General features: G+C 42.2%; 5 protein-coding genes across 12 annotated transcripts in view; 4 read left to right on the top strand and 1 right to left on the bottom strand.

Moving 5' to 3' along the window:
* Positions 1-22,640, bottom strand: part of LRRC38 (leucine rich repeat containing 38) — a 107,945-nt gene that overhangs the window by 23,055 nt on the left and 62,250 nt on the right. Inside the window, exon 5 of one of the 8 annotated variants that reach the window (XR_010607418.1) lies at positions 10,293-10,334. The exons of the other annotated variants lie outside the window; for them this stretch is intronic. The gene's annotated coding sequence lies outside the window, so the exon portion shown is untranslated. Of the gene's footprint in view, positions 1-10,292; positions 10,335-22,640 lie in introns of those variants that run through there. 8 annotated transcript variants of the gene reach the window in all.
* On the top strand, positions 1,214-5,253 carry LOC135997501 (arylacetamide deacetylase-like 4). The gene is made up of 4 exons (XM_065650127.1): positions 1,214-1,390; positions 3,287-3,503; positions 3,905-3,968; positions 4,479-5,253. The coding sequence occupies exons 1-4, from the start codon at positions 1,214-1,216 to the stop codon at positions 5,251-5,253; spliced, it is 1,233 nt and encodes a 410-aa protein (XP_065506199.1).
* Positions 6,409-9,421, top strand: LOC135997499 (arylacetamide deacetylase-like 4). Its single transcript, XM_065650125.1, has 4 exons — positions 6,409-6,585; positions 7,457-7,673; positions 7,942-8,005; positions 8,647-9,421. Exons 1-4 carry the CDS (start codon positions 6,409-6,411, stop codon positions 9,419-9,421), a joined length of 1,233 nt encoding a protein of 410 aa, XP_065506197.1.
* On the top strand, positions 10,923-15,180 carry LOC135997349 (arylacetamide deacetylase-like 4). The gene is made up of 4 exons (XM_065649866.1): positions 10,923-11,090; positions 13,042-13,258; positions 13,459-13,522; positions 14,167-15,180. The coding sequence occupies exons 1-4, from the start codon at positions 10,923-10,925 to the stop codon at positions 14,939-14,941; spliced, it is 1,224 nt and encodes a 407-aa protein (XP_065505938.1). The 3' UTR covers positions 14,942-15,180.
* On the top strand, positions 15,642-18,308 carry CFAP107 (cilia and flagella associated protein 107). Its single transcript, XM_065650290.1, has 4 exons — positions 15,642-15,725; positions 16,621-16,734; positions 17,237-17,414; positions 18,022-18,308. Exons 1-4 carry the CDS (start codon positions 15,642-15,644, stop codon positions 18,306-18,308), a joined length of 663 nt encoding a protein of 220 aa, XP_065506362.1.

Raw genomic sequence — 22,640 nt, 5'->3', positions numbered from 1 at the left:
GCTAATTCTACCCAGACAAATCTGCACTGTGCACAGTAATTAATTTACCAGACAACGGGACTATCCAAGACTATTGTGGAAACATAATACAAACTGAAAGTCAAGAAACACCATTGGGTGGGCTATTTTTTTTTAGTCTGGATTTTTGTTAGTTTTAAACAAAAGATTTCCTTCTAGTTCAGAATATTTTATGATTACCATATGCCCTATTAGAAACACTCAATTTCTCACTGGAAAAAAATTAATAAATTCCATTTTTTATAAAGTTTTCTACCTAAAATGATGTGGTACTTTCCCCCCACACTTACAATTTAAAATAAAATAAAAATTGTAACATGGTTGTTTAATGAAGATTTTTACCTCTTTCATTTCCCTTAGAATCTGCAATTTCAACAATGTTCTAACGTCCTAATTGTTTGCAGAGTTGCAGACTCAGATTCACAACTAATATCTCAAGCATCATTTAAACTGCGGCACCTCTACATTAGGACAATCTCATTCTACAGCAAGGAGATAAAGCAGTTTGATTTGAAACTATTTAATTGCTGATTATCTTAATTCATTTTATGCTATCTCTGTAGCACACTGAGTTATTAACTTTACTGATATGAGGTGACCTCATTGTGAATCTAAACTCAGCCTCCTGTGTTGTTTTTTAACCACGTTCTTCTTTTAGAAGAAAACATAAATACAAAAAAACCCTGAGACTGAGGTAATGACATAATTTTATAAGTGCACCTTTCCAAAAAAACATTGGTGACAATCTATTTGGCCCTTTAGAGTGATAATCATCATATCCAGGCTCCTATCTTTGCACAGCCCTAGAGAAACTCTTCTGAATAGTGTTTTGTCAAGTCATGAACTCGAAGCACATAAATGCCCTGTGTGTGTTTTCCACCTCTAATTAAACATGAACACGGTTTATTCCTAACAATCTTCTTCCAGGTAAGGACTGGTTTCTTGCCAAAAAATACAAAATTATGCTGGTGTGGATCTTTTAATGAATTTCGGACTTTGACCAACTTATCTTTTGGAAGGGAGAGAGAGAGAGAGTGGGAGAGGGAAAAATACCTACTAATGTGTTTGTAAAAAGGAGGAGAAAGGTTTTCACTAGAGCAACCGTAGGACGAACAAAGAATCAGGAAGTGAGAAGCGAAAGATATCAGGGAAAGTCAGATCACGGGCATTTCAGATCACTTCGCCGCTCAGCAAAATGGCAGCTGTTTACTTGCTGCTGGTGTTATTCTTAGCAGTTTTTGTTGCTGGATTTATATTATTGGTCTTGGGGGCAATTAATTTTGACTTATCCAACTCGGACATTCCTCCTGGAGTGGATGGGCCTGTAAAGCTCCGAATCATTAATATAATTTTAATATGCACAACTGTGGTGGTAAGTGAACCTTGTGTGATTTCTGGGGGAAGAACGGTGTACCTGTAGATTTTAAACTTAACGCAATGCTAGAATACTGCTTGGAATTAATTTTCAGGGAGAGAAGTGGGCATAACTCTTGTGCTACATGTTGAATTTAGAAGGTGAGTTTTGCTTTAAGAAACCTTTACCAGATTTTTGCACTACGCTGCATGATTACAGTCCTGCCTAGCTCTTACATTAGGCAGTATAAAAATGCTGCCTCACACAAGCATTTGAAAGTCTGACCGTGCTTCTACAATGAATTGTGCTAACCTAGCAATAATTTGATTAAGAATGCTTATATACATTGGATCATTTCTATTTCTAGGTTCAGAATGTATCAGATGTCTTTGGGCTCTGGTTTCAAGCTTTTCTTGGACTTGGGGATGAGGAGTCACGTATTTATTTTGAAGATAAAATTAGAAATGGAACATTTCAAAGTTGGTTTTGGGAAGGGGGAGTTTTTGTCACACAAGTGACAAAATGAGGTAATGACGCCCAAGAGGAGCTGAAGGAATTCCATCTCTCCTGAACACTTTTATGACTCCTGCAGCAGCTAAGCAGGCGTGTCTGATGGGAACTGTCCTGGCCAGCCTGACTTCTCTTGCTCTTACCAGCACCCAACCTCAGGTGAACTCTGCTGACAAAGATCTTACCAAATCAGAGGGATTTCCATGTAATGACAGACTTATAGATGCTGTAATGACGGAAGATATTAAAATATTAAAAACACATGAGAGAGCAGAGGTTGTGGACATACTTAATAAATTACTTAAACACCTCTGGGAAGGGCAAACTATTTAAAATGAAAAAAAAATTATCTGTCAGAAATAATTTAGATTATAGTAAAGAATTCTAGATATATACTCTCATGCTTTGGCTGTGCGCACGTTGCAATCAGAAAGAGATTACTTAAGCAGCTGGAAACGCCAGTTCTCTTTTTATCATCTATACACTGCCCATTAGTACCAATAACTAGAATTGTGCGCTGCAATGTAAACAACACAGGATGAAAGAAGCAGAACAAGATGAACGTAAAGGGGAGAATATTCTTTAGAGTTGTTCCCTTTCTGCTTGGAAAATAGTAAATACAATAGAATAAATCATTTTATCATGTTTGTATACAATCAGAGACACTAAGACTAGTTTCTATAATTAATTGAAATCAGTATGTTGCGAAATCCATTAGTTTCTTCAGCCTCAAAATCAGGTATGGAGAGCATCATAAACAGTCGAAGTCACTGAACAAAAGGTCTTTCATGGGTAAATATACTGAGAGTCATAACACTGTACTGACAATCCATCCAAATGTGGCTGTTTAATCAGAAATATTCATAACAAAATAGTGAATATTAAGAGCTTAATCCAAATCTTCATAAAGACTGAACTACTGGTTTGGCATGACTAAATAATGTATTTCAAAAGTGACATTATACCTTTTTTGTCTGTTTTTGTAAAGCTATGTTGGATCAGTAGCTCTCATTTGTATTTTTTTCATCTTCTGGTGCCTGATGAAAATCTTTCTTTATGTTTTCACATCTTTTCAGGGGCAAGGACAGAATAACCAGTGAAAACCAAACTCGTTTTCAATGTTAGAAAGCTGTGAAAGCAAGAGGATATTATTACACGAGTCTTTGTTAATGCTGCATTGTTTTGGGATTGTGTTCTTCGGTGAACACTGCTGTTCATGAGACTTCTCATGAGGCTACTGTTCTCTGTTCAGTTGTACTACACCTGTACACCTACTCCATTATTTTATGACTGCACTAAAACATACAACTTAGACATCATGTGTATACTACACATACAGTTCCTTTGCGTTGGAAAATAAAGAAGCTCTTGAGCGAACTCCCTATTCACTTTGCCTTTGAACAGGGAAAGATTTTGGAAAATATTGGCATCTGCAGTCAGTTGAGCTTTATGCGGTACGTGCAAGATCGAACGCATGTAGGAGCGGACCCAAAGCTCCTCATCCAGAACCTGTGGTTTGAGAAAGTGCCTGTAAGGATCTATCAGCCCAAGGTTCCACCTGCCAGCCAAAGGAGAGGAGTTATGTTTTTCCATGGAGGAGGATGGGTACTCGGAAGTCTTGGTAAGATATCTAACAGAAAAAATATTACAATTTAGATAAAGATGTATCTGCCTCAGTAATGGTAAAGTTGATTATCGTTTGATCTGTAGCAGTTACGAAGTTGGAGTGTAACCACAGGTGCACTCTAAGTCTTGCTGTCAGAAGAAAGCATCTGCTGTGCACTATGTGCATTTTTTTTAAAGACAAGGACAATGAGATATGAGGGGAAAAATACAGTGAGCAAATACTGAAATAGGAAGATGAGAGTGTAGAGAAGGTCTGAGGAGCTATGTAGGAAGGGACAGAGAAAGGTAGAGAGTATTTTCTTCCTGCAATTCTTTAATTTATGCAACATATAACATTAGTACTCTGGCGAAAAACCCCAAACCAAACTCAAACCCCACCAAATATGTTTCTTTCAGAGGTCCATGAAAATATATGCCGCTTTATTGCCAGAGAAAGTGAATCGGTGGTTGTATCTGTTGGGTGAGTCTTTTCTCATGCTGTTTTTTTTGAGATTATTTCTCATAGTGTAAGTATCACCTTATAGCTTCCCTGATCAGAGCAATAACCATTCCCAGAGAAATGTTTCTGTGAGACTTCTCAACTTGTGATTTACAAATTCACTCTCCTCTTGTCTGGAGCCACTGCAGACTGACTCAGTTTTCACTGTCTATGCCACAAATAATCTAGCTGGAAAATGAAGTTTTCAATCAATGTATTCCAAACTCAAAATTGATAGTAAACAAATAGTAAGCCATATATTCTACTTAATTCTTATTCAAGGAAACTCTTAGAGAAGCACTCCACAAATGACAAGCTAATATCACCATCAATATACTGACATAACAATTTGGATTATGAGGATATAGTTGCACTGTAACAAAGACATAAAACAGAAGTATTCTTATTTGTATTCAAGCCATGGAAAGGTAAAGCATAAACCAACTACATGGCTCAATAAAACCTTCACAGAATTGTCTCTTTGTGTATTAGGTATCGTTTAGCCCCTGAGCACAAATACCCTGCTGCGTATGAAGACTGCCTCAATGCCACCCTACACTTCATGAAGAATATCGAGCACTACGGCGTGGATCCTGCCAATGTCATTGTCTGTGGGGACAGTGCTGGGGGCAATCTGGCAGCTGCTGTTTGCCAGACCCTCGCAGGTAGATCAGACCTCCCGAAACTACGGGCTCAGATCTTGATCTACCCAGGTCTTCAGGCACTGGACTTCAATTTACCATCCTACCAGCAGAATCAGGGAGTCCCTCTCTTATACCGAGAACATGCCGTTTTCTATGTGTTACAGTACCTAAATGGGAATTTATTGCACATGCAAGAGGTCTTGGATGGCTCTCATATTCCTATAGATATTAAATTAAATTATAGGAAGTGGCTGAGTCCAGATAACATCCCCGAAAAATTTAAGGTCAGAGGCTACAAACCACATGTGCTACTAGACTGCACCAGTGAGGTTTTTGAGAAAGTTAAAAGATTCTGTGAGCCCACCCTGTGTCCACTGTTGGCCGAAGATGCTGTTATTCAGCAGCTGCCCGAGACTTTCATCCTGACCTGCGAGTACGACGTGCTGCGGGACGACGGCTTGCTTTACAAGAAGAGACTGGAGGACAATGGTGTTCCAGTGACCTGGTACCACCTCGAGGACGGATTCCATGGCATCATGAACTTTCTTGATAATTATGTTTTGTCGTTTCCAGCTGCGAGAAGGGGTGCTGACAATATTGTGAACTTTCTAAAAAGATTGTAGAATCTATTTTCTTTCTTTCTACTGCCAATTTTCTGCGGTCTTTTATGCTTATAAACGCCATGTGAGAGGTTTAAGTAGGACAATCTGTTAATGATCAATTATGTCAATGTGATCACTGCAAAAGATATTTCAAGAATGCTATGCAAGTTTCTTTTAGTGCTGTTCGAAGTATTCTATATGCAGTCTGCCTATTTTAATGATCTGTTTGGAGTAGACACTTGCTATTCTCTCAGTAAATATTAAAGATGCAGTAAAATTTAAATCAACATCTGGTCTGACCTGTTTTATTCAAATATGATCTATGGTTTCATTCTTCCTAGAAGACTAAGTGTGTTTTGGTAAAGGAGAGGATGCTGATATTACAACGTCATAATTCAATGCCTGTGCTATTGCTACACGTAGCATCTGAGTCTAAGATTCCCAGTCACTGACTTGCACAAGATTTCTACGGGCTAGGTAACTGGTGTTTTAGACCTGAAAAAATAAAGTCAAAGCTGTAACTGTGCCCAACAAAGATACTCTATTAACAGCTTTGTGTAAATGTTTTCCTATGTTTATCAAACATATGAGCATGCTGAAAAACTTGCTCTTGTGCTTAAATACTCTAACAACAAAGCAAAATTGATGCATTTACTTTTGTAGAGCACATATTAGTTAGCTTTTTTTATCATGTTAGTTCCCGTTTTATTTTCTAAATGTCCTTGTTAAAACTATATATTCCAAACTACTTAACGAATGTCACAATTCAAGAAGCAATATGTTGTGACTGCAGATCAGATGCAAGAGATAATTTAACCTCCACAGTAGCTGGCTCTCCTTGTGAATAGCAATCCATCAGAAATTAGAACATCATTCAGCACTTAACTGCTGTCTCTGAGCAGTCATTCATAGCACCTGCAATCCAAAACCACCATGCAAAATACCAGGCCCTGAACCAGTCCCACAATTAAGGTGAAGCTAAACAGGAAATTAATCACACTCTGCCTGTTCTCCGATAGGATGCGTGCTGGCACCTTGCACAACATTTCCAAGGACTTCTAAAGTCAGCAACACCCGAGAGATCTGTTCTAACTTGGACTGCTCTAAGGTTTACTATTATCTCTGAAAGCTAAAACAAATACAGGTGTGAAGACACCTCACCTTTGGTTAAGGGAAATGGCATTCATTTATATACTGCCAGTGATACTGCTGGTGATTTTTACTGCTTCATTCATACGAGTGGTTATGGGAACTATTCGATCCGAGTATTCCAATTTCAGCATCCCTCCTGGAGTGAATCATTCTGGAAAGCTCCGAATTGTCCATGCTTCTTTGGTTACTACGTCTGCTCTGGTGAGTTACTCTGCCATGATTTCTGCCAGAAATGCGGTTTCGGTGTTATTTTTGTAAGGTTGTATGTGTAAATACCAGAATCCCACTGGCTTCATCAAGACTTAAATGAAGTCTTTCCTTTTTGGGGGCTGACTTTAGAGGGTGATTTTTTATAAAATCATTTCTGTTAGACCTCACATAGTTTCAGTCAGGTTTTCCTTATTACACATGGATGAAGCCAACCATAAGAGTCCAAGCTTCATCAGCTGTGCTTCCCTAATTCAGTTTAAATTAATTATTTATCAAAAGTAAGATTGCTTTGATTTCCATTTCGGCTAAGCGCAGATGATGTTTTCAGGTCATTCTTGGGGCCTTCCAGGAAGGCCGGGTGCTTTTAAGCACCTAAACCAGAGTCACAGGGAACTTTAGAGGAACAACACCTGTGTCGTGAGCCTTTAAGTGGCATGAAGCTGGTGCGAAACCCAGGGATTGGTGACACTGAGGAAAAAAATACCTTTTTTTTTTTGTTTTTTCCTCCCTCAAGACATTTTGCCTGTCAGAGTGTGAGGGGGACGCACGGGCCTACCTGCTCAGGCGCATGGTGCCAAGGCGACCAGCAGCCTCACAGGGACCGCCATGGCGCTGGGACCACCATCGCGCTGGGACCACCACGGCTCTGTCTTCTGGGCCGGCTTTCTGGCGAGGCCCGAACCGGAGTGGCAGAGGCTTTGGAGCAGGCTGAGCCCGCCAACACGAAGCCCGGGTGTCCCCTCAGCTGCGGGAAGGCGGGCGCGGGGTCTCCTCACAGCAACCTGCCCGCTGTGGTGTCCGGAGCCTCCGCGGGGAGGCCGCGCCCCACTCAGCCGGGCTCTCCTCTTTCTCTTCCAAACAGGGGAAGATTTTGGAGAAGATCGGGGTGTGCAGCGAGCTCGCCTTCACCCGCTACGTGCAGCCCGGGAGGCAGCGGGGGCCGGAGCCGCAGCTCTCGCTGGAGGACGCCGAGTTGGGCCGGGTGCCGGTGCGGGTCTACCGGCCCCGCGCGCAACCTGCTGGGCCGCGGGCGGCCGCCATCTTCTTCCACGGCGGCGGCTGGGTGCATGGCAGCATCGGTACGGCGGGCAGGGCTCTTCAGCGCTCTGCGGCTCTGAGCTGCCGCTGTGATCCTCTGGAGGCGGTGGGGGGGATAATTCTGCCCCGAGATGTGGCAGAAAGTCTGAAATCTGGCCGAGTTTTCCCGTCATCTTCAGCCAGCTCAGTGAGCCGTGAGGGGAGGTGGCAGCGCTGAGGGGACAGGGCAGGGGAAGGTGTGGGGGTCGGGAAGGGTGGGAAAAGGAGGTTCCAAGAGCAGGCAGCTAACAACCCCCCAACTTTTTGCAGGTACCTATGAAGACATCTGCCGTTACATTGCCAGAGAGAGCGAGTCAGTGGTTGTGTCCGTTGGGTGAGTTATGTCAGTGCTACCCTATGGAGGTCCTGCTGCTTTTCTCAGAACCACAGTGCTGCACGTCCTGCGGGAACACTCCTCAGTAAACCATTTCCCCAGGGTCCCAGCTGGTCAGACAGAATTTCAAGGGGACTATTTTCATTTCTTCTTCTCCTCTGCCCTGAATCTGCTAATGCAGGGAGAGTACAGACTCCAAAGTGAGGTTCGTGTATCTCACAACCCAGAGCTACGCTAGCACCAAACAGAATTATAATACTAATGATACAGAAAAATATAACTGTCTCATCATTTAAATAAACAAAGAAAAACAAAACAATTATCCAGAGAAAATAACCTAACACAAGGTGAGGTGCAGACTGATTGAATTACTTCATCCGCAAGCCAGATGCAGTCTACACCAGAAAAAATGAACTTGTTTCACTCAAGTTTTAATCAGGGCTGTTCTCAGAAGAAGACTTAAAATATGCTACATCCTTGCAACTTCATCCCAGTGGCTATATCTGTGATAACTTGCTGGACAAAAACCTGTTTAGCAGATGACACCCTCCAGACAATACAGGGAAAGCCAAGGTGCTGTACGAAATTTGTATTTAGTTATATTTGCTTCTCTTATTTTGTTGCCTCTTTGTGTGTATTAGGTATCGTTTAGCCCCTGAGCACAAATACCCTGCTGCGTATGAAGACTGTCTCAATGCCACCCTACACTTCATGAAGAATATCGAGCACTACGGCGTGGATCCTGCCAATGCCATTGTCTGCGGGGACAGTGCTGGGGGCAATCTGGCAGCTGCTGTTTGCCAGACCCTCGCAGGTAGATCAGACCTCCCCAAACTACGGGCTCAGATCTTGATCTACCCAGGTCTTCAGGCACTGGACTTCAATTTACCATCCTATCATCAAAATCGGGGAGTCCCTCTCTTATTCCGAGAACGTGCTGCTTTCTTTGCTTTGCAGTACCTCAATGGGCACGCACTGCACATGCAAGAGGTCTTGGAGGGCTCTCATATTCCTCCAGACATGAGGCTGAAGTACAGGAAGTGGGTGAGTCCAGATAATATCTCCGAAAAATTTAAGGTCAGAGGCTACAAACCACACAAGCCCCATGAATTCAATGCTGAAGTTTTTGAGAAAGTTAAAGGATTCTTTGACCCCAACCTATGTCCACTGTTGGCCGAAGATGCTGTTATTCAGCAGTTGCCCAAGTCTTTCATCCTGACCTGCGAGTACGACGTGCTGCGGGACGATGGCTTGCTTTACAAGAAGAGACTGGAGGATAACGGTGTTCCAGTGACCTGGTACCACCTCGAGGACGGATTCCATGGCATCATAAGCTTATTTAATCTTTATGTTTTCTCATTTACATCTGGGAAAAGGGGATTGGACAGAATTGTTGAATTCATAAGAGGACTGTAAAACCAAATTTCCCTCTTTATATTTCTCCCACTAATGTTTCCATTTAGGCTCCCAAACCTCAAGTAGTACCTTACAGCAAAAATGTGATACCTTTTGATATGTAAAATACCAGTTTTGATATTAATGAACTTCAAATGCTGTCTCAATGCTGATCTTTGTCCTCATGAGCCTATTGACAGTTCAGTCTTTACAGTTTTAATGTTTTCAAATCAGCATCTGATTGATTCCTTGTATTTAATTACCAGATTATTTACTTCTATGTAAATAATGTCTGTGGAATTATTTGGATTAAAGAACTCCTGTAAGTTACAGTCAGGATCTTTGCGATATCCATTTGATAAGGCCCAAAGCATGACTTCATTTTATCTAGGTAAAAAGTACAAATTAGGTACATAGTGAGCTGCAGGGAAGAGTCAGAGGAAAGATCTGGAAAAACAGATCAAGGCCTCAGATTCTACAGGTATTCAGTGGGTGTGGCAGATCCACATCTGCAAGAGCAGCTGTAGGAGGCCTGAGTTAATTTGGGACACCTTGCCGGAGGCAAGGAAGGGCTGTCCTGCTTTTGAAATAACCATAGCTCTGCAAACTCCTGCTTAATTTGGGAATGTCTCCATTATGCTTGCTGAAGCTCAGGGCAAGAGATATCGGTAGAGAAGGAACACTTAGGTCAGGTTTTAGAAAGACAATAAGGATCAGTGAACTGGGCTCTTAGATCTGTGTGTACTGGAAGGTTTAGCTCAAAGACACAAAAAATATGAATCAAAATGTTTTAATGTTCTTTCTAAGAGTGGTACTCTGTGCGTTTTTTTGGTTTTTTTTTTCAGAATTTGTGCTGTGATGTTTCTCCATGTTTTGAATTTTCTTTACAGGACAAGGCCGTGTATTCCTTGACATGATGCTTCATTACACCCTGCTGATGAAAGCAAGGAAAAACAGTAGTGAGCATACTCAAAATAGTAAGACTGATGAAATTAAAATCCTAAGGAAAAAAGTAATCCCAAGACTGACGAAATCAGATTTTTTTACAAAAACAAACGCTGTCTGCCATTTAGATTTCGGAGTGCAAAGGCAGCCCTTCCTTCACCTGTCTTTAGATAAAGAATCCCTACATTTAAGGACAAACGACACACTCCCGGCGATGAGAAGACGAATCCATCAGGAACGCGGGTGTCCTGGCAACCCCCCGGCGCTGCAGCTTTTCCGGCTCTTTTCAAACGGCGGCACCGGGGACTCAGCCGGACGCCCCGCAGGACGCGGCGATGGGCGCAGGTCACGCTCTGCCTCCTTGAACCGAGATTACACCGCTCCTCAAGCCGCCAGCGCGGCCTCCCCCCGGGGCTCGGGGCCGCCCGCACCATGACCCCTGCGGCGGCTTTGCAGAGCTGTCACAAACGGCCCGTGACGAGGTCGCGGCGCGGAGGGGGGGCGGGCGGGCGGACGCTGCCGGGCCCCGCCGCGGGCCGGGGAGCCCCGGGGAGCCCCGCGGGGCGGCCGCCGGGCCATGGCGCTGCTGCCCGCGCTGCTGCTGCTGCTCCTGCCCCTGGCAGCGCTGGCGGCGGCGCTGGCCGCCGTGCTCCTCGGCCTCCCTAGCTACGACATCCCGCCCGGGGTGAACCAGCCCACCAAGCTGCGCCTGGTCCTGGCGGTCCTCCTCGGCACCGCGGCCCTGGTGAGTCGCGCCCTCCGCCGCGCTGATGGTTTCGGGGGGCGGGGGAGTGTTTCCAGCCGAGCCGGGGGTGGGGGATACACGGTTCCGCAGCCCGGCCCCGCCGGGGTCCCCCCGCGGTGAGGCTGGGCAGGCACCCCCCGCCCGTTGCATCAAACCCCGGCCCACGGACCGCGCTGGGAAGCAAAAATAGAAGGAGCCTGGGTGATGATGCACACGCCCCCGCATCTCATGGGATGCGTGGGGCTGCGCATCGTGGGGGGAGCACTCCGGCGGACCCTGCTCAGATCTTGGGCAAAACTCATTTTACGTTCAGAAGTAGCGAGGGGCTCGTTAGCAGAGATTGCCAGCCCGCGGTGTTGGGTTAAGTCTCGAATTCAGAGCTGAGCTGCTCTTATCTCTGGTAAGAGCCCTCACCTTGAGGCGAAGTCACCTTGCACAAGGAAAACTACAGCTCTTCAACTGCTCCTGCCACGGCTGACGTTCATGGTACCAAATCCGGTTAGGGATGCTTTACTTAATCCCTGGACTCCCTTTTCCAGCATTGCATAAACAGCATTAGAACTCGCCTGAACTCTGTCACTTGCTCTATCCTTTAATTTAAATCTTCAGTTTTCTCCTTTAGCCACATCACCTTTGCTATCACACAGACCTTCTTTTCCTTCACACTGTTTCTTACACCATTTACATCCTCTTGAAATTCCCTGATAAAGTGACCCAGCTCTCCTGAATCCCACTAGCAGGTGACAACAAGGGAATGGATAAAGACAGACTCTTACTGGGCATTTAAAATTGGGATCTTGTTTCGCAGCTGAACTGTAACTGTTTATTTGTTTGATTCCATTAATTAATTTGGTTCCCAGCTACTTGTTTGTTCACTTCTTACATCAGATTTATGTTCTAGTTTGCAAGAGCACTGGGAAAGGAAGCTTCTTGATCTTGCTCAGTAAATCCGTCATACAAATCAAAAGCAATAAATAACTCGCACAACATAACTCAGCACTTAAGATTTGCAAATTCACTGAATCTTATGGTCTAATTCAGGACTATCAGTTTACGCAATGAAGGACTATTCAAGCTTTTATTGCTGTTTCTACAGACGGCATTTCATTGTTGTTATCAAATATAAATGAAATAAGAATGAGCACAAAGGTATGCAGGACAACACTGATAATTGAAGTGTATATTCCAAGACAGCCAGTTTGGATGACCTAGAGAAAATTGCTGATGTGGTACTAGAATGACACTGGATTTGAGTAATGGAAGTAAATTTTTTTAAAAGTCTGTAGAACGTGAGAGCTTAGGATTTTTTTTCCCTTTTTTTTGAAAGAGCTTTATTTTTGTCAGACAACAGGGGTCAAGTTGCTGTGTGTGAAGCCCAGATTTTTCAATCTAATTCTTCAGATTCCAGCGATTGCTGGTATAATAAAGGTAGAACTACTTTTTGGTAAAACTAATCTAGGCAAACTTAAATACTTTTTTTCTGATTCTATCCTGGGATCTCTCACTTTCCTAGGACTGGGAATTCCTATCAAGAAAACGAGCTGTGGAGTTACTTTTCCTAACTGATTTCTATGGGTTTATTAAGGCAAAACCCAAGGACTAAACAATGTATTAGAATGGACTCTCCTGTTGGTACTTAGGATCCAGGGAGCCATTTAGAGAGTGTTTGGGAGATGCTTGCATAGCCATTATCCTCTGCAATGAACAGTCTTCATGCTAGTTATTCTAACTTCTTCTGTTATTATTATTATTATTATTATTATTATTATTATTATTATTATTATTATTATTATTATATTTTCTTATAATTTATTCATATTTCACAACATTACCACTTTTTAAAGTTCTGTGTTTCTTTAAAATTTCCCTCAAATACAGTTCAATACAAACACGGTGCAGAGTTTTTAGACCTTGTAACTCAACACTTTTAAACTTCTTTTCCCTTTAACAGGGGAGGATTCTGGAGAAGACTGGACTTTGCAGTCAGATCACTTTTGGCCGATACGTGCGACAGGGCCGGAAACTAAGGGTGGACCCAAAGCTCTTTATCCAGGATCTGCAGTTTAACAAAGTTCCTGTGAGGGTTTATCAGCCTAAAGCTGCCTCTGGCAGGCAAAGAAGAGGAATCATCTTCTTCCATGGAGGAGGCTGGATGTTTGGAAGTCTCGGTAAGATATTTGCTGGAGGAATTGTAGTAATGCAGAAAGAACACTCATCTTTTTATAAAATTGAAATAGGAGGTTTCAGTATGTGATTTGGGAGGAAGGCTGAAGACAAACACATGCCTTTCTGGAATTACATTCCCTGGCTGTCTCAAGAATGAGGGCAATAGCAAAGCACTAATGAAAAAACATCATTTCTTTTCCAGATACCTATGAAAAAGTATGCCGCTACATATCCAGAGAAAGTGAATCGGTAGTTGTATCTGTTCAGTAAGTGAACCCTACCCAGATCTGTTGGTTGGTGATTATTGTTGCTTTGGTGCCATAGCAGAGCTGCACTGGCTTTGAAGATGTTCTTTTTGGCAGAGAAATTTCTATAGAATTCAGTGAAGTCCATAAAGAGACAAATAGTGATGACTGAGATTTCACAGCTCTTAATTGTTCATGCCCTGATACACTCAGAAAGGACCCAAAAGGAAATATTCGGCACACTAAGAAAATCTATAAAAGCCAATTAAAAAAGTCTTCCTTGATGCTCCAAGCAATTGTGATGTATAGAGACAATAATCACACACTGTATTACTCTCATTTTACACATAGGAAGCAGAGGCACAAAATGATTAAATTATCTTGTCAAGAATACACAGGGCGTTTTCAGCATGACTCAGAAATGTTCAAAGGCTCTGGCAGGCTCTTAATCAGAAGGCAATCCTACTTCACTGAGCCCTTGTATTTGAATAGACAATTTACAGCTTATCCACAATCACTAACTGAGGAATGCCTGCTTAGGAGGTACTGAATATCCTGACCTGGAAGAAAACCACCCCAAAATGATAGGGCTGGAAAGACAATAGGATATAATTTCCTGATTAACACATTTCCTTCTCTTACACTTGTCTCTTTTTGTGTATTAGGTATCGTTTAGCCCCCGAGCACAAATACCCTGCTGCGTATGAAGACTGTCTCAATGCCACCCTATACTTCATGAAGAATATCGAGCACTACGGCGTGGATCCTGCCAATGTCATTGTCTGCGGGGACAGTGCTGGGGGCAATCTGGCAGCTGCTGTTTGCCAGACCCTCGCAGGTAGATCAGACCTCCCCAAACTACGGGCTCAGATCTTGATCTACCCAGGTCTTCAGGCACTGGACTTCAATTTACCATCCTATCATCAAAATCGGGGAGTCCCTCTCTTATTCCGAGAACGTGCCGCTTTCTTTGCTTTGCAGTACCTCAATGGGCACGCACTGCACATGCAAGAGGTCTTGGAGGGCTCTCATATTCCTCCAGACATGAGGCTGAAGTACAGGAAGTGGGTGAGTCCAGATAACATCCCCGAAAAATTTAAGGTCAGAGGTGTGAAGCCACTTACGCCCACTGATTTTGTAGCTGAAGTTTATGAGACAGTGAAAAGGTTCTGTGAGCCCAACCTATGTCCACTGTTGGCTGAAGACGCTGTTGTTCACCAGCTGCCCGAGTCTTTCATCCTGACCTGCGAGTACGACGTGCTGCGGGACGATGGCTTGCTTTACAAGAAGAGACTGGAGGATAATGGTGTTCCAGTGACCTGGTACCACCTCGAGGACGGATTCCATGGAATCATAAGCCTATATGATTATTGTGGTTTCTCCTTTCCATCTGGGAAAAGGGGATTGGACAGCGTTGTTAACTTCCTAAAAAGCTTATAGTAAACACCTTAGATTCCACGAGTCTGTTCATGCCTCAATCTAGAAAAATATCTTTTTAGGATATTTAATATCAGGTGATGGGTAGTCAGTCAAGGGCAGCCATAATCAATGATAAACAAGGCTCATCAGAACCTCATTCCAGCTGTTAGTTGGAACATGGAATATGCAAAGCTTTTACAAGCTTGTACCATGCTGCAAGCCCTTAGCCTTTAGCTATGTCAATAAAGAATTATGTTGTTTTGAATGGACATCCTGGTTTGTTCCACTTGTTTAAAATAAAACGCGTCTATGTGAAGAGAGACTGTGCGTTGTGCAGGTGCGTGTGGTGTGTTTGCATAGAGAGAATACCACTTATATCACAATATTTCAAGACATACTCTGCGCTCTGATTCTGAAATCTATCAGAGAAAAAAGCCCCGCTGACTTTAGTGGGTTAGGAACCATTGTTTTGCTCAAGAGTAAATATGGTGCAGCGTAGAATGTGGTTGCTGGAACAACAGTCGCCGTGGGGACAGTGAACAGATGGTTCTATGGCCAAGAAGTTCCACGCATCACCCGTGGTTCTCAGCACACCAGCAGCAGGACTGGAGCCCCTTTCTGCCCCAGTTTTAGCACTGGAGTACTGAGGAACCTTTCACCCACCCAACCTGACAGACAATTCCAACAACCAGGGCATGTAGTGCTGGTGAGACAAGGAAACATGGATGGAGAGAACTGGTGGAAAGTTAAACCCAAATACTCTACTAAAGTTCTCATTGGAAACTGGGTGGAAGACAGGGCACGGGTAAGAGCAGGAAAAAAATGTGAGAGAGCAGAGTGGGTGAGAACCAGTGCTCTGGAGGCAGCATCCTACTGCAGCCGTAACAGAGAGTCCAGGCTTGTCTCGGAAGGGTGATAAAAGGAGAAGAATGAGCATCTTGCTTAGCCTACATTCATCCATTTTGTTAACGATCTGCCATTCTTCTCTCTAAGCCAGGACAGAAGCAATGCCCGAGCGTGGGTTTTATCATGCCATTCATAGTGGACATAACTGTAGCCAATTAAAAATGCCATAGCGCTTTTTATGGCAATCCCTTCAGACTGCTGTACAACTTACATATAACAATATATACAACTTAATAATATATACTAACATTATACAAGAAAGGCTCCATTACCCCTTCCATAACTTAATACTTATTATTAGTTATATCAGAGGATCTTTAATTATTTGGCTATTGTTTTCATTTGCTTGTACAAACAAGAGGATCTATGCTAGCAGAGCTGGTTGACAGATCACATGCCCTAATTAAGAGCTGAGCAAATTATCATCATTAGACATTTAACTTTGTCAAAACATGCCAGTTAGGTTCAATATTGGAGCTGTTGTGTCAAATCCTCCCGGCTATGCTAGAATTACTTGGTTTAGGTGCTAGTTCACATGGCAGGTGAAAGTATTTAACACCAAACCATGAATAATTTTTCAAGGGCTGTACAGTATCTTGTATTTACAGCAAGGAGTCAATCCAGTATTTTACAATTGCACCAGCTGACTTTACCACCTGAGAAAAAGTACATAGTACAGACTTGTCTCCAAATAAGTGCTTTTTAAATGCGTGCATGAAGGAAGCAGCACTAGAATGCAGCTTCTGTAATTCTCAGATTCCCTCAGCTAGACTAAGTGTTGTGTATCTTTCCAGTTGGTAAAATCCATTGAGAAACCTGGCAGCAGCATCTACAGCACAGACTTTGTTTGGTTCCCAGATCACAAACCAGACCAATTGCTGAGGAGAACCCTGGCAGAGAAATACAAGGTAAGTAAAGGAAATTTCAAATGCAGGGCTGTGTGTGCCAGCATTCCAAACAGCAATGATCTTTGACTAATACTTAAATCATATTTCCCCACAAGTAACACCTGCTAGAATGTCCCCTTCTCCACCCTCAAATATTCTTGTCATTCTCTCCTGACAGACAGTGTATATAGTGCTAGTTCACAGTGAAACACTTAAGCAGCGCAAGACAATCGGCTTTTCATTTGCAGCCTTCTTAAATGTATCTGCAAATCCGCGATGCATGTGTTGAAATCAGACTAATCAGATCTCATGACATACCCATGTAGGTGCTTAATTTAACTGGAAAATTCTTTTACTTGAAATGCAAATGCCCTTATTTTCAGGGATTAAATTATAAGTAATATAAGTACTGACAACATTTTGTGGTATCACTGGTAGCACAGTCTGACTCGAAAGCATGCTGAGCCATCTGAATGCTACGTCGAAAGACAATCAGCAGTGTTTCATCTATGTCTCCTTTCAGGGCCTGCCAATACAGTACCTCTTCACCCATCATGATGAACCAAGAAGCCGATATTTAGTATCGGAGTATGACGATAAATACAATAGACACGGTTATAACCCTGTGCTACCTCCCCTCCGCACCTGGAATGGACGCAGGCTCTCCTGGATTCCTCAGAAATCAGATTTTCCCATTATTGGTAGGTTTGGGCACGTGGTGCAGTGGGAATGTGGTGCAGTGGTCAATATGTAGACTTAGAGCCAGGAACCTCCTTTTGTTTTAATTCTAAAAATGGATCTTGCAGTGAATTTTGGCTACTTTCTCACCCAATCAGTAGCTTATTTTTCAGATTGATAAAGTGGAAGTGTTATCCATACAACAATACTTAATGACCATAGCAAGCCCTGAACAGATTTCTCTCCCCTATGCACTAATGCAAGACACAGCTGAAACAAGGAGAGCTGTGAGATACAACCAGCAGGAGAATTCATGGAGTCATACTATGTTTCTCAATTTAAGTGACATGTACAGCTCTGCTAACTTTTAAAATATCTACCAGAGAGACTATGAAGAATCAGGACTTCTCACATTTATGGCATTACTGCTGTCCTATCGATATCTAACAGTGATTCTCCCTTCCAGGCAGAGGGTAGACACAAGTGCCCTGGGAACAAAAAGACCAGTTTTGTCCTTAATCTGCTGTCAAAACAGTACAAATATTCCATATGACAACTGTGGAGTAAAAACACTAGGACCAAAAATTTAATTCTATCATTTTTCTAAGATTTAATAATTTCCTGTCTCAGAACCACCCACCAACTACGGCCTCCTTGAGTACCTGATGAAAAAATGGTACAAGAAAGAAGCTGGAGTGATGAACAGTGTCTACACCGTCTCCTATCAACGCCCACCGATTTCTCCTTTTGATATTTGGCAGCTGAAACATCCAACTAAAACTCGGTACGTCCCTTCCAGCCGGGGACGCCTTCCCACAAGCACCAATAGAATCCTGGACTATGAAGGGGGTCAGAAATATCTGGAAGCCGTCGGCGAACTGGTGAGAGCCAGGAAACCAAGGGAAGCCTCTGCGTAAACTGCTTAGGGTGATCTTAAGTACTACTTAATATAGCTTGTTGCTCCTATATATAAGAGTGATCTGTTCCATGCGGAATGAATGAGAACTGGGTTATATAGGCGGAGTTGCTGGGTTAGATTGTGGGAATATTTCAAAAGATATTAAATCACTGAAAACAAAATTTTCATCGGTTGGTTTCCAGGCAATGAATAGTTGCAGTAAGAAAAAAACAAAACAGAGTGGCATTGAACATGAAAGGACATAAATCTCTTAATTGATTTATCCTTAGCTGTTTTTTTCATTTTTACGCAGCTTGCGAAACATTTCTTTAAAGAAAGAGGAGAAAAGAAACTTGTGCTGTTCCATAATACGTCTGAAACATCCAAGGATAAAGTAGATATATGAAATGGCTGCATAACTAGGGACAAGGTGAACCAAGGTTTCTCCCAGCGCAGTGAACGAGCAGCCCTTGGTTGCCCTTGGCTGCACACACTGAACAGCACTCAATAGCAGATAAGCTGCAAAGTGCATTGCATTAGCTGACCTTATGCCACCTGAAAGAAATAGCTGTAGGTGGCCTTTATTCTACTGGATAGGCCACCCTGATACTTTACTCAGTCAAGAAAGTATGTGAACAACCTATATAAAAAGTGCTGACAGAAGGTCCAAATTCTCACTGCACTGATGTGCAACTTTTGCATTTAAATCACCTTTGGTCCAGAAAAGATATTTGCAAAGTTCAGCTGCTGTTGGGCTGGGGTTCAACAATAAACTTGCAGTTAAAGGCTTAGATTAGACGTATCTGGAATTAATTCAATGCATATTTATCTGTTCATCATTTTTGTTCAAGATTAGCAATAATACAATTATTTTTAGGAACAAGGTAAAGCATACACCTTAGTTTTGGCATGGACAAGCCTCTGGCCATGTCCTGTTCTGTACAGTTTTACCTCTGCAACGTTTTACTCACTGCGATTTAAGTTTGCTTTTTCAAGGTTGGATTTTCAACTGAAGGGCACCGACAATTCGGACGTGTGTAGAGTAACACTGGCACCTATTGACAAAGTGATTCCTCACTGATCTGTGAGGCATCCAAAACTGTCTGTGGGAGAGGTACACAGGCCCTCAGAAGGCAGCATCGTTAATGAAATCTTTTAGAGATACAAGAGCCCTGATAATTAGATAAGCATTATACGGCTTTTTTTTAGCTTCAAAGCCCCAGGGACATCAAAGCAATTAGAAAAAACTGAAAGCAAAATAGGTGAAAGCAGTCATTGAAACACAGCCAGCTATGAGTGCTGTGTTATAAAAAACGTTCTCTTGAAAACACATCTTTAAAGTAATCCATAAAGAAGGCATGTCTTACAATGGAATGACAATTGGTGGACACAGAAATTCTTGTATCCACAAGGAAGTCCATCCAGATTAATTTTATTGCCAATACAACTATAAAAAAGTGTATTTTTCTGTTTGTTACCCACATGCTAATATTTTTAAAGAAAATACCGATCAGGCATCTTAATAGCACAACAAAGCCCGTATAATATTTAGAATACAGCTTAGACAATTATACAAAGGTAGTCTTCATTTCACGCAACTCTATCAGTTTGCTTTAAAATCTGGTCATCAATCATTCATAATTATTAAATATTTATAGCAAATGAAACATTTATGGATATTACCTACTGTGCTTCTAAAACCAAAGCTCATATATGGAAAGAAATGACCAGCTTGATGTACATGGAATTATCAAGATGCAAATACCACCTATGAAATTTGTATGAAAACATTAATTCCAAATGTGTAAACTGAATGGGCAGGGCTCCCCAAGCACAGGTCTAATCTCTTGAACTACTGAACTATTTACAAGTAAAATATACGGCTCCAACACTCAAAGGAACCAAAGACAGCGCGCTAGCTAACTGCATGAAATGCATTTTGATAGAGCGCTTCTCAAATAGAAAAATGCACAACTCTACAAGACCTGTCAGTTGTGTTTAATAACACCCGGCAGCAAAATATCTGCTTTGAACCGTTTAACTGATTAGCTGTTTTCACTGCAGCAATGCTGAATATGCATCACAGCTATCTAGGTAGCTTTTTGGTGACCCGAGCATCAAGCTGAACTCATGACAGGAGGAGTCTGGACAGAAAGAATTGAGGCTTCTCCACCTCTTGATCAGAGTTTGGTAAAGGTGGAATCAAACATCAACCAGCCAGTTACAAAAATCAAATTAACCTATCTTTATCTCAAACATGTCACTCAAATATTCCGCAAGGCAAAATTTCCCAGAGAATAGCACTAATAATCAAGCTTCCCCCCCTTTTTTTCCTGCAAAATGTAGTTGACCCATATTATTCCAGACAGAACTCCCCCAAAAGCCATTCCCAAAAGCAATGCTGCAAACACACGGCTACAACACCACCACCTCATTTCTATTTTCTTACTGACCATTTCGATTAGGTCACGATCCCAGGTTCTAATCCCATACATCTGCTTTATTGCCAATAGGCACAGGTAAGCATAAACACAGTTTTTTCCAAGTTCTGTAGAGCATTTGGTAGGACTGCATTGAAGAGGGAATGGCAGATAAAACCGCAAAATACCTGCAGCTATATTTTACAGACGCTAATTCTTGCTGAGACAAACAATGCTGCTTAATCAGTTAGAATATTGCTGTGCTAGAGATTCCTGTAATAATAAATACCCTTGTTGTGTCTAACACAAATGCATCTCCCAACTCCCTCAAATCTTCAGAAATCACAAGGACTTTTATTCCAGATAAACCCAGAAAAACAGGTTATTTACCTGTGCTTCAGGAACAGAGAAAAACTGAAACTATTAGGATGTTCACAGCTGCCATGGAAAAGAGGTGAGAAAATCTGGAATTTTATCATAAAAAAATTTACAATAACTCAGAAATCCATCTACTAGTAAATAGAAAATGCAGCCAACTAATGAAAATGTACAACAGAGGTGCTGGGTTACACTATGAAGATGTCCACTTTTCAGGAAGAGGGGATATTAATGATGAAAACGGCATAACCTTAGAAAGAAATCCACTTGAAATATAGACCTGGTGATAAAAACTCTTGAACTCGAGGACCTCTGAAATATGGATCTGTCTGGAACTCAAGTACATTTCTATCAGATAAGTAAATAAGTAATGTTTATTGTGGTGCACTCTGATGTTGTAAGGGATAATTCATTAACTTACGACGGGCACTTTGGGACTCCTGGGAATCATTATAAAATGCAAATGATACCATCTTGCTGATGTGTCAGGTTTATCTGAGCTGTTTTTGAGAAACTTTTTTTAGTCTCAAGGCCTTGTCATCACTTGTGACTGGAAAGCAAGAGCGCACGGGTTTCTTCTGTTTTTCATGGAGCAAATAGATGTTTTGATACAACTCTGTTATGAAAACCTCCTAGACGGTCTTGATTGCATGAAATCAGCCTCACATTTGAACTTCTGTGACATTAAAGAGACAAGGTGGTAGTTAGAATTGATGCACATCCCTCAAAGCAAACATACTTCTTGCCTCGAAGGAGCGGGATGTCAGCCTGGATGAGCTGCGCGAACACAAAGAAAGATTCTTTGGACTGAGAATCTGCGTCAGGGTTGGGGCTTGGACGAGAACGCTGATTCTGGCTGGCAAGTTCTGCAGGAATTGGGGGCTGCGGATGGCAGCTGTGGGGTGAGGGTGGTCACAGAGCCAAAACGGCATTTCAGGGACGAGAGAAGCTGTTGACAAGAGGCTGTTTGCATGGTCTGGATGCCTCTTTTGGAAAGTTAGAAATATTCCTGGGAAGGTGCTTAAAAAGAGCTATCCAAGTCAGCTAAGTGGTAAAACAGCTTCACTGGTCTAAATTCAAGCACTACCTAACAGGGACACAACGGCTGCCAAGTCCTGGCCTCAGGATCCATTCATTCCATGCACTGATTTCTTCGAACAGCACCTTTAAGTGTGTATAGCTCCCGGGACCGGGGTTCAGCCTCACCCTGCTCCATAAGAATATAGAAAAAGCTTTCTTTGATGGCAGTTACACAAAGCACACACATCTGGCAAACCTCATTCTATATTTAAACACGTATTTTTAATACTGGTGATGAAAACATCAAATTGTCATTAGCGACTAGCCTTTTTAAAACGTTGGTACTGGTTCTTGAACTGAGCTGAACTAACCAGATCTTAAAAGGCATGGTGTTAAAACCATGCGATTGATACTCTTTTTTTTTTCTCTCTGTTAAGTCTAAGCACTCTAAACAGGTTTAAATACACCTATGATGATAATCTTACTACCATATGGGGGTGTATCACTTCAGGACAAAAAAAATCATTTAATAG

The sequence above is a fragment of the Caloenas nicobarica genome, chromosome 22, assembly GCF_036013445.1.
Source record: "Caloenas nicobarica isolate bCalNic1 chromosome 22, bCalNic1.hap1, whole genome shotgun sequence".
Classification (NCBI taxonomy): domain Eukaryota; kingdom Metazoa; phylum Chordata; class Aves; order Columbiformes; family Columbidae; genus Caloenas; species Caloenas nicobarica.
Note: the sequence above shows the minus strand (reverse complement) of the source record. Positions and strands in the feature narration are given on the sequence as shown.